The following is a 24,290-nucleotide window of genomic DNA, read 5'->3' as shown; positions in this document are numbered from 1 at the left end:
TTGCTATCATAGCAGAATTGGCATTAATAGGACTGTGAGTGTAAACAGTAGAGAATCTCCTTTGAGCAGTCTGCTTCATACTAATGTAAAGGCATGGGTGTGATGAAACCCTCTGTATTCCTGAAAAAAGTTGAATGTTTTTTGATTGTCCTTTCTCTGCCTCTCGCAGGTAGATCATGCAGCAGCAATCAAGGAATATAGCAGGTCTTCAGCAGATCAGGAGGAACCTTTACCCCATGAATTGAGACCCTCTGAGGTGTTAAGCATGACCATGGACTATTTAGTGACAAACATTATGGACCAAGGAGAAGGAAACTACCGAGAATGGTATGACTTTGTCTGGAACAGAACCCGTGGAATAAGAAAGGTGAGTACTGGTGGATGGAGATATTTGATGATAGAATACAAAGTATGATGTGATGCTGTGAAAAGTGAAGCAAAATGTAGTAGTAATTCAAGCATTCAAGTTGAAGCCTGACTCGATAGTTAAAATACAAATTTTCCAAAGGTGGTGCCGGATGACTATGCTCTTCAGCCCTAATTGAAAATACATGTAATGCTTTGTTTATCCTTATAATTAGGATATAACCCAGCAACATCTCTGCAACCCGCTGACAGTGTCTCTGATTGAGAAGTGCACTCGCTTTCACATCCACTGTGCTCACCACTTGTGTGAAGAGCCCATGTCCTCCTTTGATGCCAAAATCAACAATGAGAACATGACTAAATGCCTGCAGAGCTTGAAGGAAATGTATCAGGACCTGGCTAACAAGGGGATTTACTGCAAGAGTGAAGCGGAGTTCAGAGGTTATAATGTTCTGCTGAATCTCAACAAGGGTGATATTCTCAGGTGGGAAGAATGGGTATCACTTGTTTTCTCTTTTGCCATTGGGAAGTAATGAGATTACAATTTGTCTGCAACTAATTCTAATGGAAGTGAAGGCTTTAGTTGGAAAATTATTTTGCCAAAGCAAAGAAATGGAGTATTGTAGCAATGTTACTTTAATTTTTTGATAGCTCATTTCCTGGTATTTTTAGAGAGAAACTGAGAACTGGAGTGGACTGTTTCCTTTATTTAAAAAAAAAAAAATGTCTGGGAGTTGAACAGGTCTTCCGAATTTTTCTCACTGAGGCAAGGGAGCTAGTAGAGTTCAGCACGTCCAGCTTCTTGGGGTTTTTGTCTTGTTTGAACAAGCATGCTGTAGTAACTGAGCAGATTTATTTCAAGGTAGAGCAGGGTTTTTTATTAATCTTAGAATGCAGCAGAAAATATCAGTGAAATGCAAAACACTTGTCTTTGCATTTCGTGATCTCCATTTTCATCTGGTAAACTCAGTGGTTTGGGAAATGGGATGGTTTAAGGTGCTTTTGGCCCATGTTTGGTAAACTGGGTAATGGCTGAACCCATGCTTGCATCTCCTTGAGGCTGCAGCTCAGAAGTGGGGGAGGCATTTGCAGAAAGGGGAAGATGGACGGTATGCTTAAGTTAGTTTTCAGGTGCTATACAATTATTTCTCCCAATACCACATTTTCACCACCTTCCCCTTTAAGCAGTGTTTATGGAATAAATTTCAAACTACAGCTGTTTCTGGTGGTATATAGGGTGGAGGAAGAGTTTATTTTTAAGTTAAGCTTTTTTTATTAAAATGGGAATATTAAATGGGAAAACTTTGTTTTTGTATTGCTTTCGACTTCTTAGGAATAAATTTGAATAAGACGTGCCACAAAACACTAACTTTAGAAAAGGACTCATGGGCAAATAGTGACTGTTGCATTTTCTCAGAGTGGGACAAACTGCTGTCTTAAACTGTCCTAACAGGTGTTTGGATGTAACCTGTTCCTAAACATCTCTTGTAATGGAGATGCCATGTTCACCAGGGATAATCTGTCAATACGCTGACTTTTTTTTTTCCCACCCCAAATGTCCAACCTATTTCCATTAGCACAGTGGAAGCCTGTCCTGTGTGACTTACCAACCATTTACTCTTTATCTTCACCATAACTATAGAATTAGAGATGTACTTATTTTACTATGTTCAATTTGCATAAATGATCATTGAGTTGAATAGCTGTGTAGTTAAAAGTAGCTTTAAAAAAAAAGCTTTTCACTTCATGTCTTTGAATAACTCAATAAATTTTTCTTACTACCTGTGCAGAAGCCTTAACTTCACCTTTTGATTGAGAAAAGTGTGATAGTTTCATTCAAGGAAATTCGTTTCTCTTCCCAGAGGGGTATCTAAGCTTCATTGCTGCAACTTCTTAGAAGAAAGGAAATTAAGAGGTTGATCAGAAAAGCAAAATTGATATTGCCCACAAAATGTCTTTTACTCAATATTACTGTGGATAAGGCAATGTACCTAAATGCTAGCATGGTACTAATGCTGATTATGCTGACTTCATTAGAAAATATTTGATGAGTAGATATTGCTAATTTAGTTCAGCCATTCATTTTGGTCATATAACTTGAAAGTCGCATGTCTCGTTTAAAGCTTCTCTTTTTAATTCTGTCTTGTTACAGGTAGCTCTCCAGTTGTTATTGTTAATATTGAAGCAAAAGGTTTCTCTGTCTTTGTCCCCACAGAGAAGTGCAGCAGTTTCATCCAGAGGTTAGAAACTCCCCTGAAGTTAGGTTTGCAGTTCAAGCTTTTGCTGCGTTAAACAGCAACAACTTCGTGAGGTTTTTCAAGTTAGTGCAAGCAGCTTCCTATCTGAACGCCTGTATCTTACACTGTTATTTCAACCAGGTAAGAAAAAGGCAGGTGGATATTTTCTAAAGGGTTAACCTGTAAAACAGTCTGGGACTTTTGGAAGGAAATCTTTTTAGAAGGCAGAAAAGTCAATAGATAGTTACTTAATCTCATAAAATAATCTTGTACTTACCTTTTCAGAGGCATTTAAAAAACTAATCAGAAGAGTCTTCTGCCATGTTATGAAATGAATTATCAATTTAAACTATTAGAAACCCTTGCAAGCTTTTGCTGCTGCCCAAAAGTGCAAAGGGATATGCTCAAAATAAACAGCATTGAGGAGTGGAAACTGGAAAGCAAGCAGCACGAAAATTGAAGAGAAAGTTAAATCTGAAACTGTTTGCATGGAGAGTCCGAGGGTTTTTTTTGATTTACAAAATACTGCTTTTTTTCATGGTTATAAGACCTTTATAGTTATTTTGGGTTTGAAGAACTACAAGATCTTTAACTTAGCAGTCACCTGGCTTTCTTTTATCTTCCCCCAGATTCGTAGAGATGCTCTCAAATCTCTCAATATTGCTTACACTGTGAGCACCCAAAGATGTACAGTGTTTCCCTTGGATCACCTGGTCCGCATGCTACTGTTCAAAGACTGTGAGGAAGCAACCGATTTCATAAGTTATTATGGCCTGAGTGTTTCTGATGGGTAAGTGGTAAAGAGATGGTGTGTGAAGATGCCCAGTGGCTTAGATTAACATTAGGCTAAGTGTTAACATGGACAGGCCCTCAATCAAAAAAGACAAGAATGGGCAAAGGTTAGAGATTGGACTTTATGCAAGCAAAGCACTAGGACAACGGTAGGCACAAAGCTTAATAATCTGTTCTATTTTTATTGCTGTATCTATGAAAATTTCCTTGATTTCACCTCATTCCCTAAAGAAAGGGGAGTTTGTATCTCTGTAACTACTGTGTCTTTCCACACAGCTTTTTTTGCACCTGCACATGAGTATTTACCAGGCTTGGTAAGGTGCTTGGGGTTTCAAGGATAAAGAAATCCTTTAGGCTTCTTGAAAATAGGTGAAAAGCAGGAGAGGCACTCCCCCAAAGGAGAGACTGCATATTGAGCTTAGTCTCTGTTGGACCCCAGGGAGTTCTTCCCTAGAAAGAGACATTGTGGATAACCCAGTCAAAGGAAAAACTTTAGGCTTTTTTTTATCTTGCAGTTGAATTGTAGTAAACTGTAGTTCTGTAGGAAATCAGGATACATTTCTCATGAAGCTGACATGTTATGGTGATGCAGATGGGGTGGGGTGAAGTTGAATGTTGTAAAAGGTTGAATTTTTAGGAGTAAAAGAAGCGTGAGGAAAAAGAAAAGTTGAGTGGGAGAACAGAGCATAAAAGTCTTCAGTGGGAGATTAGGAGAATGTTAGAGGCCAACAGTTGGCAGACAAAGAATGTCTGCTGTGGAAATGCATAAACTGTGTGGTGTGCTGATACATACAGACTTGCGATCAAGGTGTCTGGGGAAGGCAAAAAATTAAGCCTGTCACTTAGTGGTCCATTTCCTATTACTACTCGGTTGGGGAAGGGCAGATTAGTAAGACCATAGGTGCCTGGACTGGAATAGGATTGCGGCTTTTAAAGTGATTTCTGTAGGTAGTCCTGGCATCTTTGTCCATCACAACTTTTACTCTGTCCTGGGAGAACAGCAGTTAGGATAGTGTGGTTACCTTCCCTTCTCTGGTTCCAGCTGAAGATTGAGATCCAGGCTACAGGGAGCAATTCTGAAAGCCCTGTATCTGTCTTGCTTAGCCCTACCAAGCTGTCCAACTGAAAATGTATAAGCTGCAGAAGCTTTGAGTATGTACTTCTATTTTTTTATATTTCCCTAGTGCTTATGTGGAGCTGAATCGCTCAGCTTTCTTGGAGCCTGATGGATTACCCAAACCACGGAAATCGGTGTTTGTCAGTCAGAAGCTGACTGTGTCAGTTGGGCAAGTTGTAAATGGAGTGCCATTACCTTCAGTGCCTCACCATGTGCCTGTGAGTAGCTTCAATGGACAGAACAAATACACTGGTGGTAATACAACTGTGGATCAAGCTAGTAGCCAAAAATCCAGTGTGGATGCTACAGGTAAGAGCAAATGGGTATTTTAAACACTGTTTGGGAACGTACTGCTGGATCACTTTGTGAATAACTTTATTTTACAAAGCAGAAATTGCTCTTGGCTCACATAAATTGAAATTGCATTCAAATTTGGGCATAATAAAAGCATGTTTTGATTTTAATTAATTACATATCTGTAAAAGCTAACAAACTTCCAGATTAAAAAAACATTTATCAATACAGAAAATATACTAATGGAAATAAGCTCAAAGTTTTATCAACATAGGTGAAATAACTGCTTTCAGATATCCAAGTTCCCTTTTCAATTTGCAGGTTTTGTATACTGCTTGTTCTCACTGTGCGTAACTAACTCTGTCTTCAAGCTGGCTAAATTTATACTTTCTTTCTGGCCCCTGGTTGAAAGTACAAATATTTTGCATTTACTCAAGAGCAGCATGTGTGTAGGTGCTAAGCTAGCTTCTCTTAAAGCAATTGTTTTATTGGAGATGCACTCTCAAATAATACAGTAGTATGTGTAACAATTTAATTAGCTTGTGTAATATATTTTAGCTTCAGACCAGCAAGCTTCCATTATGGACTTGTCTGATAAATCTTATAAGGTTATAAAACAAGCCAGCTTTTGAAGATAACTAGCAGCAAGAGTGGTTTAGCTTCCACTCATGACTGAACTGATTATTCTCTTAATGGCTTGATTTCTGTCCCCTCCCCTTCCCCAGAAGGAAGAATGGAAAGCAAAGCTGTGGAATTAGATGTTGCAGCAATAAGAGTCCAGCCCTCAGCTCATCTTATGCCTTCACTGTTGCCTCGTCCTCTAGTGCCGTTGCTGTCTCCTGCCCAGACAATTTCCCAGTCTGTTGGACAACCTGAGCTTCTCCCTTCAAAGCCTCAGCCAGTATACGCAGACACGGTAAGGGAAGTTAAAAACCCCTTGAGTATCTGGGAAAGATTTAGAAAATAATAAAAGGCAACTGAGATCTATAGATGTGTCTCCAGAATCAGGAGACATCCCTGGTCCAGTGCTGTGGTTAGTTTAAGTAGTTGTTTCCTCAATTTCTTTTATTCTGAAAAAGGAAATTCTTGTGTAATTTCAGATGCAGGTCTGAAGATGTCACTGCTTGCTTGCTTTCTCTGGATAGACAAAGTCATGTCTGTTAGCATTTATCTGAGAAACTTCTAAGGAGAAAGTCAGTGATATAGTAGAAAGTAGTTATATTGATTTAGCAGGTAAACTTTGTTTTAGTGAATAGTGGTCTATTCCTTAATATTATGACATTTATTTCAAATAATACATGACTAAGCTGCTGCTTATATATACAAGACTGTTAATGTTGGGTCTTAAATGTGTACCTCATGCCCCGGTGCTGTTTTCCCCTGCCAAGGTTTGGATTTATGCTAATACTGAATCTGTGTTGAAATATCTTACTGCTTTGTAAACTCTTACAGCTTCTATGTTCTACCTAAATGTGGTTACATTTCAGTGCAGACTGTATCTGATCTTTTGGGATTAAATTAGCTAGTACCTGTAGAGAAATGGCAACTCTAGAAGAAACTGAAATACAAAAATAGGAATCGCTCTCAAAATTCACTTTTCTTAGTTGGTACTTTCTAATTTAACTTGCCTGTGTGTAATACAAAAAGTTGCTTTTGTTACTGTGTTGGTATTACATGGCTCTTACTTTTAGAGTACTAAAAGGCTTTCAGGCTCTTGCACTTACAAAGTTAGCTTAGTTTGCAAGTAGAAATACAGTTGTAGTTGCCAATTACAATCAGTTAAACAAGGTTGGAAGGCCTTGCTCCTAATTCATGTGTGTGCTCAGGCTGTCCTGAGCAGCGTTCCAGCTTGCTTCAGCTGCTTCTTCCTCTGTGTTGCAGGACATTGCTGAGGTGGTGGACGGGCTTGTGCACGATGTCCTCAAAGGAGAGTGCAGAGAAGTCAGCCGAGCGGGAGTGGCTTACATGGCTGCAGCGATCTGGTAAAGAACGTTTTCTGCTGGTGCTTCTGGAGTCCCTTGTCATCAAAGTTCCGGTATGCCCTAGCAGCACCATGTACAAAGATTAAAACTAAGCAAGGCAAGGTTTGTAGCAGAGCGAGATTCTTTTACCAATACAGTGGAAGAAAAATCACACTTTCCTTCAGATGTCCCCAGCCTTTCTGGTATACATTGATTAAATGATGTGCCTCTATAAACCTTGCCTGTCATGACTCTGTCATCACTGCTGCTACAAATGTGTTGTGGATGCAAAGGTGCCCAAACAGGGACAGGAGGAGTAAGTCCAGATCTGGCTTATCCTTTGCTTCGAATAACACTTCTACAAGGGGATTCAGACTCACACACAGGGCATTGGGAAAGGGGCATCTGGATGTTTCTGGTCCAGCGTCCCACTCTCAGCAGGTCTGTTGCCAGCACTAGATCACATCAGCCCTGGCATTGTCTAGCCAAATCACTCGCAACCTTGGCATTAAGTACCAACATTTTGATAATGACTTGCAGATGCCATTTCCTGATAATAAATGGAAATACCTTTTCAGGCCTTGTGGAGACTGTGACTCTAAATCCAAGAGTTGGAACTGGAGCTTCCTATGTGGTCATCTACTCAGGGGAGGGGGGAGGAAAAAAAAAAAAAAAGCATAGCAAACTGACTTATATTAACTAATCTTAAAGAGGACTGACTCCAGTCAATTATACTATCCTAAGCAAAGGAAGCCCCAGAGGGGTCTGTTACACTGTAGACAAGTTGCATCACTGGGGGAAACTCATGCTCAGTAAATAATTTTGTGGTGCTGGACCTTACACCCATTTGTCCGCCCTTTCCCAGAGTGGGATGTGTAGCTGCAGTGTGGCTGTAAAAACATTTTGGGTGTCTATCTCCCTCTAAATAATAGCATAGGAAGGGAAGGCTGCTGGTTACTTATATGCACATGTATGCTTTATTCCATCTATGCTGCTCAGTCCCAGCAGGCACAGTTAGATCCCTTTGACCCCTGATCCAGCAGGCTGATATAAGAATTAGCTTTGTTAATTTTTGTTAGTCAGATTCCATTTTCAGCAGCTCAGTTCTGGATTAATTTGCTTGGTGTTGTCAAAGAGTAGCACAAGGGCATAGCACAAGGGTCCTTACGCTCCCATGCTGATGAACTACCTCATTTCACATGCATTCCTATTCACTGCCTTTACCTGTCCAGGTAAATTCTTGTTCTGGGCTAGAAAAATTGCAGAAATCTGAAATGGTATGAGCTAAGCATGGCAGAGGCTGTGAATGAGGAATAAATTGCTTGCTACGCTATGGTGATCTAGCTTATTTTATTTGGTTTTGGCTTCTTTATTCAGGAAAAGGGAACACGATAGGGAGTTATGTTATTCTAATTGTTTATTCTTGCTCCCACCTGGTAATGTTAAATTAAAATCAGAGTCCACGTGTGGCTTTTAAATCTTGTCCTGAAATGAGAAATCTTGGTCTCAAAGGAGCATGAGGACTGCATGTGGCAAGTACTTTGGTTAACCAAGGGCAAATGCTGGATTTGCAGAGCAAGGGTGTAACACAGGTTCTCTGTTGTGGTCTGTCACTTCGATCTGCCTCCTTAATGGCACTGGATTGCCTGTAGATCTTCTGTCTTGCAGGAGTTTCACATAGGCATTTCCTTCTTTGGATTGAGCAAAGAAATGAGTAGTTTGTTTTCAATAACACCTTAAACAGAGCTCCCTTAAAGGGTCAGAGAATGTCACGCATTAACTGAAAGAAAATTTGTGAGGATCCAGAGGGGCAATGGGGCAAAACACTTGGAAGAGAGAAGTGAGTTCTTTTTGTATGAATATGGGTTTGGGTGTTTTTAAGCTGCATCGTGAGACTTCCCTTCCCACACAAATTTGAACTCTTCTGAGCTGTATTAAACTTAAAACAATTGGCCTGTAGGTTTTGGATGCTTTAAGTGGTCTTCTAAGCATTAATTCCCTTCATGTTCTTTGTGTCCTGTCAAGCACTAACATTTTCAATCAGTAGGATGGCTCAACCTGTTGATTCACTAGTCCATCCTATAACAAACTGACGTATTCGTGTAATTAAAAACAGATTTAGGGGACCAAAATCATGCTGTCATTCTGACCCAAGCTTAAGGAAAACCACAGATGTATGTTGCTTAATCTTTAAGGCTCCAAATGAAAACTTTCAGGCTTTGAAAATAAAATTGCTGTTTTTGCACAGCATGTCAGAGACCACTGTGGAGGAACTTCTGGCTGAAGTGATGGGGGAGATTCTCAGACAAGTGGCAGGAAGCATGCTCAGCGCAGAAAGGGAGCGCGTTAAAGAGGAAAGGCGCAGAGTGGAGGAAGAGAGGTGAGTTGCTGGTCTTGCAGGGTGGACTGTATATACCTCCTGGGCAATATAAAAGCAGCAGGCACAAACCTGAGTCATTAGATGTGTGCTCAGACTCTGTACCTTTCTCACGTGTTGAAATCTCTCGATTTCTCTCATCTTGACCTGCCCTGGGATCACACTGTCCCTTTTGCGTTCTCAGATGATCTGCTAGTTAATTTTGGGGTAACCTCACAGAGCCACTACAAAAATGGTGAGTGGGAATATTTGGGGAACTTTAATTCACCCAGAGCTTCCAGGGAGGCAGGTGTCCTGGCCTTGACATGTGCAGGAGCTTTTCTTTCCAAGGAGTGAGCTACTTGTCTGTAGTTTATTGGGGTAAGCAAGAAATAACCCCAAGGTTAGCTCTATGGTTGAAAGAGACCTGGCACCATTCAAAGCTGAATCTGTTTATTTTTAGGGGGGGAAAACGGCCAGTGGGAACTTAATTTTAGGTGAATTAACTGCGAGTCTGACGCTGCATGTAACACTTGTGTTATTAAGTGGAAGGTTTGGCAATTGCTACTTGCGTAAACTTGTTCTCTCTCCTTCTAGGCAAAAGAAGGAAAGAGAGCAGTTAATAAAACAGTTGAGTCAGTTGGTGGGTATGGAGTTGATGGAAGAAGTAATAAAGGAGAGTGTTCGAGACACGTCAGACAACGAGTTAAAGTGAGTGCTGCATACTGTGCACCATACTTTGCTGTTTAGGATGCTTTCCTGAGCGTAAAAATTTGTCAGGAAGTGGTGGGCCTCATTTCACTTTCTTTGAGGTCATCTTCAACAATAAAGTACTTTTAAAGAGAGGGAAAGTTGTACAGCATGTTGTCAGCTTGCAGTTGCACTGTCATTGGGCAGAAGTGGTCCTCCGGGGTGAAAGTAATAGACACTTTATTTGGAACAAGGCTGCCCTGTGTGCTTTTTCCTCTGACTCCCTTATGCCCTAGCTGTGGACTTTCCTCTTCTTGTACATATTTCTTTGGAAGCCTGTGATCAGTATAAAACTCGAATGACTTTTCTGATTACAGACCTCATTTAGAAGGTTCATAGATTAAAAAGGAGAAGCAGAGAAAATTCTTCCTCTTTGCTAGCTGTGCTGGTAGATTCTCTTGTTTGCACCACAGTCAGTTGTTTTGGCACTTGCCTTCACCTCACTGGAGGTCTTGGCTTGTTTTGTTTTGAATTAGGTGTGCCTTAGAAAGAGACCGGAAAGCGCGTATTGCCCGGTGCTCAGAAGAAGTCTGTGCTCATGTCATGGATGTCTTTCTGGAAGATGAGATTTTCCAGATTGCTAAGGAAACTCTTCAGGAGCTCCAGTGTTTCTGCAAATATCTGCAAAGGTGAGTTGCCATCCTGTGATACAGTAACTTTTCTTGGGAGTATTGACAAGGTGGTGTTAATAGTTTTAATTAAAACTGCTTGTGTTTTTTGAGGCAGCTGTTGCTGACTAGTTGGCTCCACCATAAGGATAGACTTAGTCTTACACTGTTAATATATGGGGGAGGGGGCATACCTCATTAGAGCCATTTAATGAGCTTGGTAAGGGACTTCAGCTTAATTCTATCTAGAAACTTGTATTAACTTCTCCTTGGATGTTTTCTACTGAGAGTTTGATTTTTCTATGTGTTAAGTGTTTAGTGGTTGTTGTGGTGGTCCAAAGCAGAGATACATTTCTCCCTCTGCTATGCTGCCCCAGTGCAGCCAGGCAGAGATGCTTCAGGTGACATTTCACACCATTAGAAGAGGAAGCAGCAGGCTGCTTTTTTTCCCTCTCCTCTATCCTCTCTGTGAAACACCTTCCCTCGCAGAGTTCTCCTTCTGTCCTAAGACTGTGTTCATGTCTGCCTTCTGCAGGATAGGGAAGGTTAAGCAGGATCCTAAAGATACAAAATAGACATACATTCGAAATTGAATGATTCAGGAATTTTTTTTATGCTCTGAAAATATCTGAGGGAACAAGATGCAAAAATATGAATCCGCGAATTAAAATCTCTTAATTCTTGTCACATGTTCTGAATCACTTGGTCACTGAAAGATAGGCTAGGTTCTGATGATGAAGCCTGTATTCAATGTTCCCTCCTGCTTGACTGATTTTCCTCACAAAAATTCTTTAAAAACAGCACAACAACAGAAAAAGGCATACCTTTCTTCCTGCAAGAGATGTTGCAAGGGCATTTTCAGTAGTACTTGAGAGTATTAGAGAATGCTCATGTTAGAAATAAGCATGCTGAAACCTGGGAGGGAAAATTATGCTTAAACTTTTGTCTGGGAAGCTGTTAGGGTGCAGGTAGGACAGCCCTGCTTCCCTCCTGTGGTCCCCATCTGACCTCAGAGAGTGAGTTCAACTTGCTAAGCAGAAGGCTACTCCCTTTTTGCCTGCATTTTTATTATTATTATTATTTTTTTTTTGAATGGGGTGCAGTGCTGCCTCTTTTGGGCACTCAACACGTATGGCTGGCAGGTCGCATCCAGCGCGTGCTCTGAGAAATGAATTTGCAGTTGTGTGCGTGACTGTAGCCTGAGCCCACATCATCTCTCACATGCACCGCCCCACCTGTTCCCTTTGGCTGTCTCTGCTTGTGGGATATTTCTGAGAGCCTGACCCAGTCTGAAGAGCAAAAAATGAGAAAACTGGTTTGGATTGAGGAAGTTATTAACAGAGCCTGTTTGTCTATCCTCTCCTGAAGGTGGAGGGAGGCAGTGGCAGCTCGAACAAAATTGAAACGTCAAATGAGGGCGTTCCCAGCTGCTCCCTTTTGCACGGATCCAAGAAATAAACTGAAAGCACTGTCCCCTAGTGCTGAGTGGCCTATAGCCATGGACAACTTGGCCAAGAGAATTGTAAACCTGGGACACGCAGGAAAGCTGGGAATCTCTTGCACAAGGTAAGGATGCTTACAGTGACAGCAGCTGACAATCTGTACGATTTTTTGGAAGGGGAGTTATAAAGTAGTCCTCTTCTGCCAGAATTGTCATTAAAGTTAATGGTTTTTGCAAAACAGTTTTCTTAAATACCCCCAAAAGGACACTTTCTGTACACAATGCCATTAAAAAATCAGAAAACCCAAAGAAAAAATTTTTTTTCTCCTATTAATAGCAACTTTCCAAAGTTCTTGCAGTGACTTCTAAGGGCTCAGCAACTTTGTATAAAATAACAGATACATTTGCCTGTCACAAGCAACTTCTGTTTCTAGATTAAATTGGCTGAGAAACAAGACAGTGCATGAGATGAAAGTTCAGCACTTCTACCAGCAGTTGTTAAGGTATGTTGGAGTTTGTTGATCCTTATTTATTTATTTTTATTTTTTAAAGCAGATTGTAACAAAAATGCTAAAGGCCTTGAAAATGTCAGTGTAGAGTGGCAAATGAAGTGTCCATTTGCTGTTTTGCTTCTGGAAGTACTCGACAGTTAAGGGAAACTGTAAGGTAAATCCTAGAAAATGTTAGGACATACAATCCTGTTGCTGTAGGTATAACCTTAAAGGTGTGATGGGTTTTATGTGTTTTCTTCTTGCGTGGTATGAGGCCTAGGTTGGGGTGTATGGGCAGAACAATGAATGAGCTGTTACCAGCCTGGCTTGTGGCACGAAGGGTTTGATTGAGGATTTTGATGTCCAGCAGGAGGTCTTCCTTCTCATGGCTTGTCACACTGACTCCTTTTGTGTTTATTGGAGCAGGGTAGTTGAGCAGTGTGGAAATGAAGTGATATGCGTGTGTTCCCACAATCCCCAAAACAAAGCTCATGTTACAGATTTGGCAACTGTAATTCTTGAAAGCCTCTGGTCCATGGTGAAATAGGTAGGTGACAGAGCTCATTCTTTAGCTCTAGTTTTGGATCTCTTGGACCATTTATAGTACTCCAGTTTGTTCAAGGCAAGAAAAACATTCCCCTTGAAGGGATGCAACCCTGAGACAGGTCCCCAGTGGGGGGATCTCCATCTTTGGGTGTTTCCAAGCCTTGGCTGTTAGCCGGGCAGTCTTGATCTGGTGTTGGGGACATTCTTGCCCTGAGGAGGAGGCTGAACGGGAGAGGCCCCATCCCACCAGTGCTTCTGTGATTCTTCAAGAGTGTTTTCAGTAATGGTTGGTAACTTGTTTTCTATGACTATCCCCTAGCAGACCTTCCCATAATCAAAAGCAGCCATGTTCTGCCAGTAACTGGTCATAGGTGTGCTCTGCGGTTGTGGAAAGTGATGTAAGCTGATATGTTTTATTCACTGGAGTAGCTCAAAAGCGTGTGTGCAGTCAGTAAATGGGGCTGGCAGACATTAATGGGTAAAGCTGCAACGTTATCTGTTAATTGGCACATTGCTTCAGAAAAAACACATGGAAACTTCCTGAAGTTGAGTGATCAGTAACTGGTTTTGGAGCTTAGGTAATGGCAAAATGGTGTTATCACTGAAAAATATAAGATGCTACTGCAGTCTTTCTCTTACCCATTTCTGTCTCTTGAAGTGATTTAGCTTGGACTCCCCTGGATCTTGTCTCATTAATCACTGAACATATTCCAGTTCAACAAGAACAATTTTTTTGGAAGGTGCTGTTGGTTTTGCCAAATGATGATGAATATGCAGAGGATGATCCCAACAGGTAAGCAGAAGAGTTGATTAGTGTGTTCCTTTCTCAAGCACGACAGTGGAATGGAAGACGACTAGTAGTGTCCTTGACATATGTTGTTTTCACCTGCCATGTCAAATTGCCTCCCCCTGTTTTTTTTTTCTCCAAAATACTCTAAGGATGTGGCTGGAATTTGTTGTGAAGGCCCCTATCTTTCCCTATCATTGTTCTTTGAACTGCTTTTGCTCATATCAAAAACAAAGCATTGAAATAGATAATGAGAATTTCAGGAGAATTTCAGGCCATTTGATAAATATTTAGCAAAATCTAAGCAATTTGAAGGTTGGGAATATAATAGATTATGGTATCTTACAGGTGTTGGTGCCAAAATCCTAAAATACTATATTAAAAAAAATCTTTTTTGTTTTCTTTTGCTAGGGTACTGGTGGATTGGTTGAAAGCTAAATTTATGGGAGACAAAAGCTGGAAGAAAAACACTTCACATGCAGAAGGCAGAATTCAAACATTGACAATATTTAGTTCTCCTGGTGTACAAGGGAGCAGAACCATTAATGTTAGTGTGTGTATAAAGGTAGGTGAGAGCAATCTTCTTATATCTGACAGGCAGTAAAAAGGTGTTCTCTCTCTGCTAGTGGATGTTGTCTGGAGGTTTTTCACACTGTGTCCTGTCAGATGGAGGAGATGATGCTGGGAGGGATGAGGTGGTTGAAAAGGTCACTTAAAATTTTTTTTCTCTTTTTTTCTTCCCCTGATTTCCAGTCAACTGAATAAATATCTGCTTGAATACAGTATAACGGTAGAATCTTAATCCTTTCAATTTCTAGTTCTGAATCAGGAGTTGAATTGTAGTTTTGTGTATCTATTGGGCACATTTATGGTGTATGGGTTTTTTGGTATTTTTTTTTTAACTACTCAAGGTTTGTAGAGTGAACTGCAGTTTTTACTATGAAGATTGCTTTGTTTTACTTTAGCTGCATTACTGTTGTCATGCTTCTTGCTTGTATAGGTGGCACATGGCACGCTCTCCGACTCTGAGCTTGATAAAGCTGAGAGGCAAAAAGACTTACTGGGAACCAGTGGTCTTATTCTTCTTCTACCCCCTCGAGTTAGGAGTGAAGATGTTGCAGAAGATGATGTTTATTGGCTCTCAGCTTTGCTTCAGTTGAAACAGTTGCTTCAAGCCAAACCCTTCCATCCAATAGTTCCTCTGGTGGTTCTAGTCCCTAGTCAGGAAGAGGATACCACAGAGAAAGAAGTAGAAGAAGGTATGTAACTATTTCTGTGCCTTGAAATAACATGAATGTTTAGGACAGCACAAAGAACTATTGGAACTAACGCAGTCTCTCAAATATAGAGAACATCTAGTTAAGAGAAGGGTAAGAGTCTTCAAAGCTCTGATAGAAATCCAGAGGCCTTAAGGATTGGTTAATATGGAAAGAGATGAACTTTTCCTAGGCTTCCAAGATTCCTTTGCACACCGTATTTCATCCCAAGAGTCTGGAGGGAAGAATGGAGGGGGCTTCGATGCTGTGAATGTATGCTGAGAGTGAGATTAGGTCTAAGTAGGAGGTGTCCATTTGTTCTTTCTTTGTCTATGTATGTGGCTGAGGAGAGATGAAGCCCTTTCAGTTACTGGCTTTTTTTTTTTGAAGGTTTGATGCTGCAGGACTTAATTTCAGCTCAGCTTATTTCAGACTACACTATTGTTGAGCTTCCAGGTTCTATCAATGACTTACAAGGCACCAAAAGGGTAAGAAAAGTGAAGAGATACTCAACTGGTTTATCGTTAATCTCTCTGAATTGCTAACATCTTATTGAGAATGTAGCAGTCATTCCTTATAACTTTTAAATTATTTTTTTTCTGTTAAAGTTGGCCTTTGCCATAGTTTTTGCTCAGAAAGCTTTTTTACCGTATACCTGAATTTGTTGGAGTCAGATACTTGCTTTTTTAGTAGTGATTCCAACATCAAGCAGAACAGTTCTGACTTATTGCTGCTAGTTTTCCATTATTTGTGACTGTTCTTTTAACTGTCTAGAGAGCAACAGCATTTGCTTCATAAAAGCTGGTTTCTTAATACTGAAAACTGCACTGACACTCAAATACTTGGGTTGCATAAATCTGTTCTTGTCTGTCCTGCCTGTGTTGACTAGTAGGGGTACAATTGCTGCGTAAGAGAAGAGTGTGAGAGTGTTGTGTAAGCCTTTGTATCCTTAAGCTCCCAGTCCTAAAAAGCAAAGGACCCTTTGTAGCTGTTTGATTGCTATGGGATTGCCCAGTATTATCCTGTTCTTGGTGGATGGGAATGAGGGATGCCTCAATCCTTTCATATAAGGTACAGATCTCTCCCTGACAGCTCCCAAATGCAAGCCTCTTTCCTTTTTGTCATTCTGTTTGCTGTGTACTTTAGAATGGTGGCCTAGAGACTGTAATTAAAACAAAAAAAAACCATGATGGGACTTTATAGTTATTTGCATAAACTAGATGAATGGTTTTGAGCCATAGCCAGGTGGGTTGGAGAGGTAGGGGAGGTTAATGGCCAAGCTGGGTCAGACCAAAGGCAGCTGTGGCCCAGTATTCCCTTATCACAGTGGCCAGGGAAGGTGCCTAGGAAAGAGTAAGGGCAAGCACAGAGTGATACTCCCTCGCAGCTTGCATCCATTTGCAGTTCAGTGATGGCCAGCATCAGACATGGCTCCTCTGCATTTAGTCATCCTGAACTTATTTCTGTTCTGTAAATCTGCCCAATTTCTCCTTGACCTCAGACAAACTTTTGGCATCCCCAACATCCTGCAGCAGGGAGTTCCGCAGCACAACTGCTTGTTATATGAATGACCTCTTCTTCCTTTTGTTTTTTGAATGTGCTGCATGTGAGTTTAGATTGAGACCATCCGGTCTGACAATTACTGTTGCAAATATCAGGATGGTGCTAGGTGACTTGTTTTGTATTTTGCTGTGTAGTATTCAAGGCCCTGTTCTGTCAAACTTGGAGGGCTAAAGGATTGGATCCTTAGAAGCCTCATCACCTGGAGCAAAGTCTTCAACTAGCCATGTTGTTTTTTGTGTTGTAGCTCTCTGCGGCTGTGGGGTGGCTGGTTTCCCAGTGTCCAGACTCCCTTGAGCTCTGCAGTCAGACCCTTCGGGAGTATGTTGAGGATGGGATTGATGGTGAATTTGGCAAGCGCTTCTATCATGACCGGAAGGAGAGGCATTCAGCTGGTCTGCCATCTCAGGAGCCAGGGGTCATTATAGAGCTGTACAACAGTGTGCTGCAGTTCCTTTCAGATGTGGCATCCTCAGAGCATCTATGTGACTTGTCTTGGCCTGTTACTGAGTTTTCAGAGCCTGGGGGTAACAAACTGTTACCCCACCTGCAGTGGAACGTGCCTGATCACCTGGCCTGGCTGAAGAAAGCTGTGCTTTCCTTCCAGATCCCATACCTAGATATACCTCCATCGGGTGGTATGTACTTTACATTTCAATATCCCCTTGGCAGCCCGTCATTCTCTCAAATACGGCTGCGCTGCCTTGAAYTGTCTGCATGTAAAGCTGGTAGTCTGGCTCTGTCATGCATTCTTACAAAATACTTTTTTGTGTTTTTTCCATAGCTCCTTGGCGTCCTGTTTGCCACATGGTTTTTCAGTATGTGTCTCAGATTGCTAGTTCTTCTCATACTCAACCACTAATCCAGTCTCAAGTGGAGAATGTGCTGAGCAGAACATTCCAAAAGTGGAAAAGCAGGACCTCCGGGAGCTCTGACGATGGACCTTCTGTTGATTGGATCCCTTGGGATGATATCTTGGCACTCTGCATTGATCATAAACTGAGAGACTGGAAACCACCCAAACTGCCTGTTACACCAGGTATCGCATGAACTTCTGCAGCACAGATGATCTCATGCATAACTACACTTAATAACTTGGCATAGGTGCCTTTACATATGGTAGTGAGTGATACGTAGCATTAGTGTAGCAGATTGAGAGCTCTGGTCTTGATCTCCTCTTTCACATTGTAGAATGGCACTGCGCTTATTGCACATTTTTCTGCCACTTAGAACGTATGTTTCTTGCCGGTTATGACTTTACTTGAGCTTGCTATGCATCAAAGCACTATGATTAAAATTTTTATGTCTTTATGTGGAGAAATACAGTCAGAATCTTTCAGCCCTTGTATCCCAGTGGAGAGGGCATTTAGATTTAGCCAAAGGCCAAGAATTGGTCCCCCAGAAGCCACGTCTACTCAGGTCAGCTGAGATGGTAGACATGCTGGAGGAGGAGATTTGACTTAATGGGCAAGTAATTAAACAAGCAAAACCAGAACCACTTCCTTAGACTTTTAATCATTCACTTGTAATAGGTGCCTGAAATAGCATGCTGGGAATATGTTCAGAAAATTAATTGTATATATTTAAACAGCACATCTTCAGAGCTAGAATTCAAATCTTTCTTTCCACAAAAAAGGATACAAGATAAAAGAAGGCTAAGGATGTCAGTAAAACAGAGTTGGAAGGAACCAACATATTCCCATTGCTTTCATGTGGCAAGGCACACAGACTTTAGCAGACAGAGCAAGCTCAAAAGGATTGCTGATTGAAGTTTGTGTATCTGATCCACTGCAGCAACTGACACTACTTGYTCCAGGACTTAAAATAGTTACCTCAGTGATAATTCAATAAACTGGGAGGAGTTTATTGTTAATAAGTACTTCTGGGTGTTAATGAGTTTGTGTCTGAAGTTCTGCTTGCTTTCAGTTTCAAGTGTGCTTTTCTTTGTGCCCTGTTTAGCTTAATTATAGGGAGACTCATTTAACAAAATGACTACCTGATTGGCTGAACACTGAATTTAGATTCACTAGAACTCTAAAATGAAGATAAAGCAACATTTTATGGTCTTTGGAGTGATCTGGTATTTGTTGAAGAGTAAATCAACTCTAAGAGGCCCATTTTTACATGTACAGTACAATTGAAAGCTACTTGAAAGTGAACGCACAATTTTCAGTGGCTTTTTAATGCTGAGTTTTTCTTCTGAAGGGGAAGATCTGTACTGATATTAAATGTTGGGGTTGGTTTGTTCACAGAAGCAGTAAGTGAAGATGGCCAGATTCGTGTATACTTCTTCAAGGAGCATTTAAAAAACTTCACTCTCCCTTTTTCTTGGGAGCAAGCCAGACTGCGCACCCAGAAGGAGATCCAGCAGGGCCATGGGAGGTGAGGTGACTGCTGGCATTTCCTGTGTGAATAATGTTCAGCCATCAGTTACTCCACCAGAGCCACTTGGTGAAGTCTGAGGAGGTTGCTCAGGACCTCTGTGACAAGTGCATAGTGCCTTCACAATGTTCAAAACCAGCATGAGGCATTTTCTCAGAAGGTGCTTGTGTCAGTCTTCTTGAAATGAGATCCAAGGATATCTGTGCAGAAACTAGATGGTAAATAATTTGACTTCTGCAGGGTTACTCAGCTCTCAAATGGACTTACCTGGCATGCACTTCAGTCTTATAAATTGTGAAATTCTACTGCCAGAGAAAGAGAACACAGTTGTGGCTTGAATAGGTTTGAAATTAGACTTGTGCTGTGGGTACACAAAAAATGGAGGGAAAACAGTGTGGGGTGGGGGAAGCATGTAGGGATAAATCATAGCATGTCCTTTATTTAGCAGTGCACCCTTCCTTACATTCACTTTCACCTGGACCTGTTAGGTGAATGATCAAAGCTATCAGCAAGTTTTGTCTTTCAGTACCTTAGGTCTTTTGGTCTCTTGGGAAAACTGTAAATGGTCTTAATGGAAAAATTGGCTAGTGTTGCATGGTGCCTTAGGCACTTTTTACTCTCTGCTTTTTCTAAACTTCTAGCCAGTAAGGAAAAATTGACACACACTCATAGCAGTTCCTGCTTTTTTCCCCTCTCAGGTCAAGGGTGAAGTCTCCCATCTCTTTTAAGAAACCCTATAGTGCCTCCATCACGCCAGCTCAATATAGCACTGGTATGAGCATGCTGTCAGGTCAGGAAAGGAGTATTCCCAGTGCAGCTGAACTCACAGACACTGCCTCAGCCCTAGAGCTTCTCCCAGAGCGTCTGTTGACCCAGTTGCAACTGGAAAAAAGAGAGAGCAGGAGGTAAGTTACCAGAGCAGCATCTAAGACCATTTCCTTGCAGCCCTTGGTAGAGGGTTGTAAATATTTTAATTTGTATGCACTGAAGTCCAACAGTGTTTTCGGAAAACAGCCTGTCTCTGACTTCTTCTTCCTTCATCAAGTGCAGAAGTTCAGGGCTGTTCCCTGGTAGCTCCTACTTGCATTGTGGGAACTGTCCAGGATGGCAAAAATACTGGGAGCTTTGAGGAATGGTTGAAAACTGTCTGTGGGCAACCAAGCCACCAATAAAAAGCAGTACAGTGATGTGTGGTGTTCAGTGGTCTTTAAAGATGACATGGAAGCATGCAGATGTTCATACGCTGTGTCTTGAAATGTCACAAGTGTTTAAAGTTCACTTTGGGATGGCAGTCTCTATATCGAGCAACTTTTACATCTGTAGCAAAGCAGGTGATGAAGGCAAAGAATTATTTTTGAGGTTGGCTAAAGAGCTTTGTCTTTACTCCCTTCATCAGTCGAGTGTCTTGAATTTGCATGGCTCCTTTCTGTATCACAGCCTTCTATAATGAATTTTGCCAAGAGCAGTGGGGGATGTCAGTGTTGGAAATCACTGTGAGCATCGTATCCTTCTTGCAGACATCTCCGAGGCCCCAACTCCCACTTAACCCACTGGTAACAAGAACAAAGCTGGGTCGCAATTTAACTGGCAGTTTGGGTCTCTTTCCTCCAGGTTTGAAGAACAGCTGCATCAATGTCTAGCTGAGGACATTGAGCCCCTTGGTGACTTCATGGGTCCCCCTCTTTACCTCCCCCAGTCTTTGGTCTCCACCCCACCTGTCACGTATCCATTGATGAAGAGTCCCATGTCATCTGCTCAAGAGGTAAGAAGGGGGTGGTACTGAGAACACTCTTCAGAGCTACAGGTATTAAACCTGCTGCACTTGCAGAACTCTTAGTGGAAATGAACATGGGTAGGCAGTGTCAGATAGCCTTTGGAAATTCAGAATTGAAAAGTTATGCTTTGATAATAACTTCCTTTCAGGGAGGGGAGTGTTTCCTGCAGACCTGAAACACAGCTTCCTCACAGGTGTTGGTGCTTTCTGCTGAGGAAAGTTCTAATAGCATCGATTGTGGTGTTGCACTCTAACTTAAAGAATCACCTTTGTGGGTCAGCTTCCCTCAGTTAAAGGAAGGCTGGGACCAGGGCAGACTATGCTATTCTTGCCATACCTCCTTTGTGGGAGGGCAGGAGTGACCCCTGTGGTTATTCTCAAAAGTGAGAAAGTAGTCATTGAGCTGAGCCATCTCTTGTTGGTATTGGATAATGCTTCTTTGTCGGTCTCATCTCTTTTCTTTCTGGCCAGGCTGGGAGTCAAGTAGGATGCGAGCTTTCGGTGGAGGAGCTAAACCCAGCGCTGTCGGACAGACTGAAACACTTGCAAAGGCTTCTCAGAGCTAACAAGGAGGGTGAAGTTGCCTCTGAGCTCCACCTCTCTGCTCTGCTGGACATGGTGGATATTTGAGCAGGGCTGAGATATGTGTGCAGACCAAGAGACTTCATAAAGAAATTTGGGGCCAGGTGATTCAACTGCCAAAGCACTGGGGCTTGTTCAAAAAATAAATGAAAGCAGCTGTCCTCGCAGAAGAACACAGAGCAAACATGGGTTCCGGGCTGTTCTTGTGTGGTTGCCTTGCACAGAGAGGGTGTGCCTTGGCTTAGTGTGTCCCTTCAGCTCAAAACTAGAGTTTGGCTGGTCTAGGATTTCTTCCCTTTAAGCTGTCCTATTTTACAGGTATGGAGATGAGTCGTATCCTGGTTTTGGAAAGCCTGTAATTGACCCTTTGTGGTGATTTTTTTTTTTTTTTTTTTTTTTACCAACTCTCATCAGCTGATGACCAGCTGTGAGAGAGGCAATGAACTGGTTGCCTGATCAAATGTCTACCTTTTGTTCTAGCTCACAACTCTGAGCAGAGTATTTGCAGAGTCAAGGCCTCCAATATACTCCTTGCATCTTGTTTTTGTGTGTTCTCTCCCCCTGCAACACTGTTAAACCCCGAGGCATGCATGCACAGAGCCAGCATTGGGACCAGACTTGAATTTCTGTTGAAATACAAATAGGAAAATACTACTAGGAGGAGCAAATGGAGAATCATTCTATGGGAAGTATGTGGCTAAACATAACTTCACCAGAAGAAAATAATAAGGTAGTGAGTGCCCCTGGGAATATAGTAGTCTGTCTCCATGGTCACAGTCCCAGGGATGTCCCAACTCCGTGCCTGCTTGATGCAGAAGTTACCTTGCTGCAGCACCTTGGTTTTCAGTTGCTCTTTTGCTGCTCAGGAATATTTGATTCTGTCATTCTCAAGTAATTATAATACTTTGCTGTATTTTATAATTAATAATGGTCCATGCAAAACTGAAAGGATTTTTGTTCTGCTTGGCCCCTTTTATTATGTTGAATGCTTATGGCATTAAAAACAAATCAGTTACTTATTCTACAAAGATTCTCGTGCTGAAAAGCAGGATGTTTTCTTCAGTCTTCAATAAAACACATATGGAGGAATGATGGAGGACTGACTCTTTTTTTTTTTTTAAGAACAGACTATCTGCATTCTTCAGCTTTTAAGGAGCTGCAGCTTTGAAAATTGAAGACCTTTAATATTGATTCCCAGTCAATAGTGTGCACATGTATTTCATGTCTGCAGTACTGGAGAAGAAGTGGGGGGGGTTGTTTGTTGTTCTTTTGTTGTTTTTTTTCTTTCTACAAGATCATCAGATCTTTCTCCAGAAGAAAATTCTGCCCAATAAAAATTATTGCAGCTTTGACAGTAAACACTGTTCTTGCCTGCCAGTCAGATCAGTTGTCTGACCTTGTAACATTTTATTATAATTCTCAGTAGTCAAAAATTTCATGTCAGTCCCCTTCCAAAAAAGTGGTTTTATGTTTTTTAATAGTATTTGTATTAATTCTCTTAAATAGAATAGCCATAGTAGATTAGTATTAAGTTGAAATAAGAAGCTTGAACTGAAGAAATTGTGCTTTGAGGCTATTCATCCTAGCAAAGTTTTGAGATGTTGGGTTGAGTAGTGTTAAATTCTGTATGTTTCAGTAACAAGTGAAACTGCTGTGCTTTACCCCAGTGCTGCTGTTGACCTTCTCTGTTTACCCCAAATTCAACCATAAATAAGTCCGAAAAATGTTTTGGGACGTTTCACACCACCTGCATTGTCTGCTGTAAACATCTTTTCTGTATCTAATAAATTTATAGTGGCTTGAACTGAGCTGTCAGCTTGTTGCTATATAACAGCTCCATGTATGGGTAAGCTCTCAGCAAACCTTTTGGGAGCTTAAAATGCTTTTTTTAATCTGTCAGTTGTCTAGCATAAAATAAGTCTGCTGTCTGTGAGAATGCCCACAGCCTGTTGCATTGGGGCAGGGTCTTAGGAGGTCCATTTACGTCAGCAGTGCACCTTTTGGAAACAGTGGATCTTTTGGCCAAAGATAGGTCTTTCGGGTTTAACGTAACTCTCTCTTCCTTAAGCAGCTAAGCAGCAGCTGGTCCCTGCCTTTTTTTCCCAGCGGGAAATATACACTATATTTTGGAGTCAGTAGGGTAGGGGAGTCAGATGGGTTCCTCCTAGGGCCACTGCATGCTCTTGTGTGACTCAATATGTCCCAGGCTTTCACCCCAGATGCTCCTCGCAACAAAAATTGGGCAGAGGAACAGGCTCGTGTGTTTACTGCCCGTTTCTTCAACTGATGTTGTGGTGCAGCAGGGCCATGCACTGGATGGTGGCTTTGCTACTCCCACTTCCTGCAAGGATGTTCAGGGACACGCTGTTTGATCCCAGCTCCTGGGTCTGCTAAGGCATTCATACCTGGGGGTGCTGCTGTGGGCAAGTGTTGTCCTGGTGCTGTTACATAGAAGATGGCTTCTGCTCTCCTCTGAGCTCCATACCTCTGCTAAGGCAGGTGCTGAGGAGGGCCTGCAGGGATTTTGGAGATTATGTTATAATAAAATAAGGCTTTAGGCAATCTGGGGCCCCACCACAAGCCTCAGGTGATCCTGGGAGCTCTGCACCATCACCCCTGGTGAGAGGTCCTGCTGTGAGGAAGCTCTACTGGCACATTCAGCCTAGCGGCTGGGGGAAGGGGTGAAAGAAGGGAAGCCCCTTACTCTGGGCTACGCTATCCTGCAGGAGATGTCCAACTCAGACTGATGTTCACACTGCCACAAGCTCCAACTTGGCACCAGCAAAGACACTCCCTGCTCCTCCGTGCAAGGGGAGAGGCCAACATGCAGCACAGGGGGGCGCTGCACCTCGCTGCGCTGCGGAGCGGGCAGGGAAGTCGGCGTGCGCCTGCGGCAAAAGGCTGCGACGAAGGTGGGATTCGAACCCACGCGTGCAGAGCACAATGGATTAGCAGTCCATCGCCTTAACCACTCGGCCACCTCGTCCTGC

The 24,290-nt window shown here is 41.9% G+C and overlaps 1 protein-coding gene and 1 non-coding gene across 2 annotated transcripts in view; one reads left to right on the top strand and one right to left on the bottom strand.

The window, feature by feature from the left end:
• Positions 1-23,104, top strand: part of MCM3AP (minichromosome maintenance complex component 3 associated protein) — a gene marked incomplete at its 5' end in the record, with an annotated part of 31,914 nt that extends 8,810 nt beyond the window's left edge. Inside the window, 22 exons of the mRNA XM_026086503.1 lie at positions 170-367; positions 582-850; positions 2,582-2,744; positions 3,233-3,393; positions 4,580-4,821; positions 5,532-5,722; positions 6,688-6,788; positions 9,016-9,147; positions 9,721-9,834; positions 10,350-10,502; positions 11,850-12,047; positions 12,357-12,425; positions 13,618-13,752; positions 14,158-14,311; positions 14,747-15,005; positions 15,393-15,490; positions 16,810-17,200; positions 17,347-17,601; positions 18,815-18,944; positions 19,643-19,849; positions 20,556-20,706; positions 21,190-23,104. Of these exons, the coding sequence (XP_025942288.1) occupies positions 170-367; positions 582-850; positions 2,582-2,744; positions 3,233-3,393; positions 4,580-4,821; positions 5,532-5,722; positions 6,688-6,788; positions 9,016-9,147; positions 9,721-9,834; positions 10,350-10,502; positions 11,850-12,047; positions 12,357-12,425; positions 13,618-13,752; positions 14,158-14,311; positions 14,747-15,005; positions 15,393-15,490; positions 16,810-17,200; positions 17,347-17,601; positions 18,815-18,944; positions 19,643-19,849; positions 20,556-20,706; positions 21,190-21,348 (3,930 nt within the window). The remainder of the gene's footprint in view (positions 1-169; positions 368-581; positions 851-2,581; positions 2,745-3,232; positions 3,394-4,579; positions 4,822-5,531; positions 5,723-6,687; positions 6,789-9,015; positions 9,148-9,720; positions 9,835-10,349; positions 10,503-11,849; positions 12,048-12,356; positions 12,426-13,617; positions 13,753-14,157; positions 14,312-14,746; positions 15,006-15,392; positions 15,491-16,809; positions 17,201-17,346; positions 17,602-18,814; positions 18,945-19,642; positions 19,850-20,555; positions 20,707-21,189) is intronic.
• Positions 23,105-24,204: 1,100 nt separating this feature from the next.
• TRNAS-GCU lies at positions 24,205-24,286 on the bottom strand. The gene has a single exon. It is a non-coding gene; the product is annotated as a tRNA-Ser (tRNA).
• Positions 24,287-24,290: the final 4 nt, after the last annotated feature.

The sequence above is a fragment of the Apteryx rowi genome, unplaced genomic scaffold, assembly GCF_003343035.1.
Source record: "Apteryx rowi isolate R43461 unplaced genomic scaffold, aptRow1 scaffold_699, whole genome shotgun sequence".
Taxonomy (NCBI): Eukaryota; Metazoa; Chordata; class Aves; order Apterygiformes; family Apterygidae; genus Apteryx; species Apteryx rowi.
This window is presented reverse-complemented; position numbering and strand designations above follow the sequence as displayed.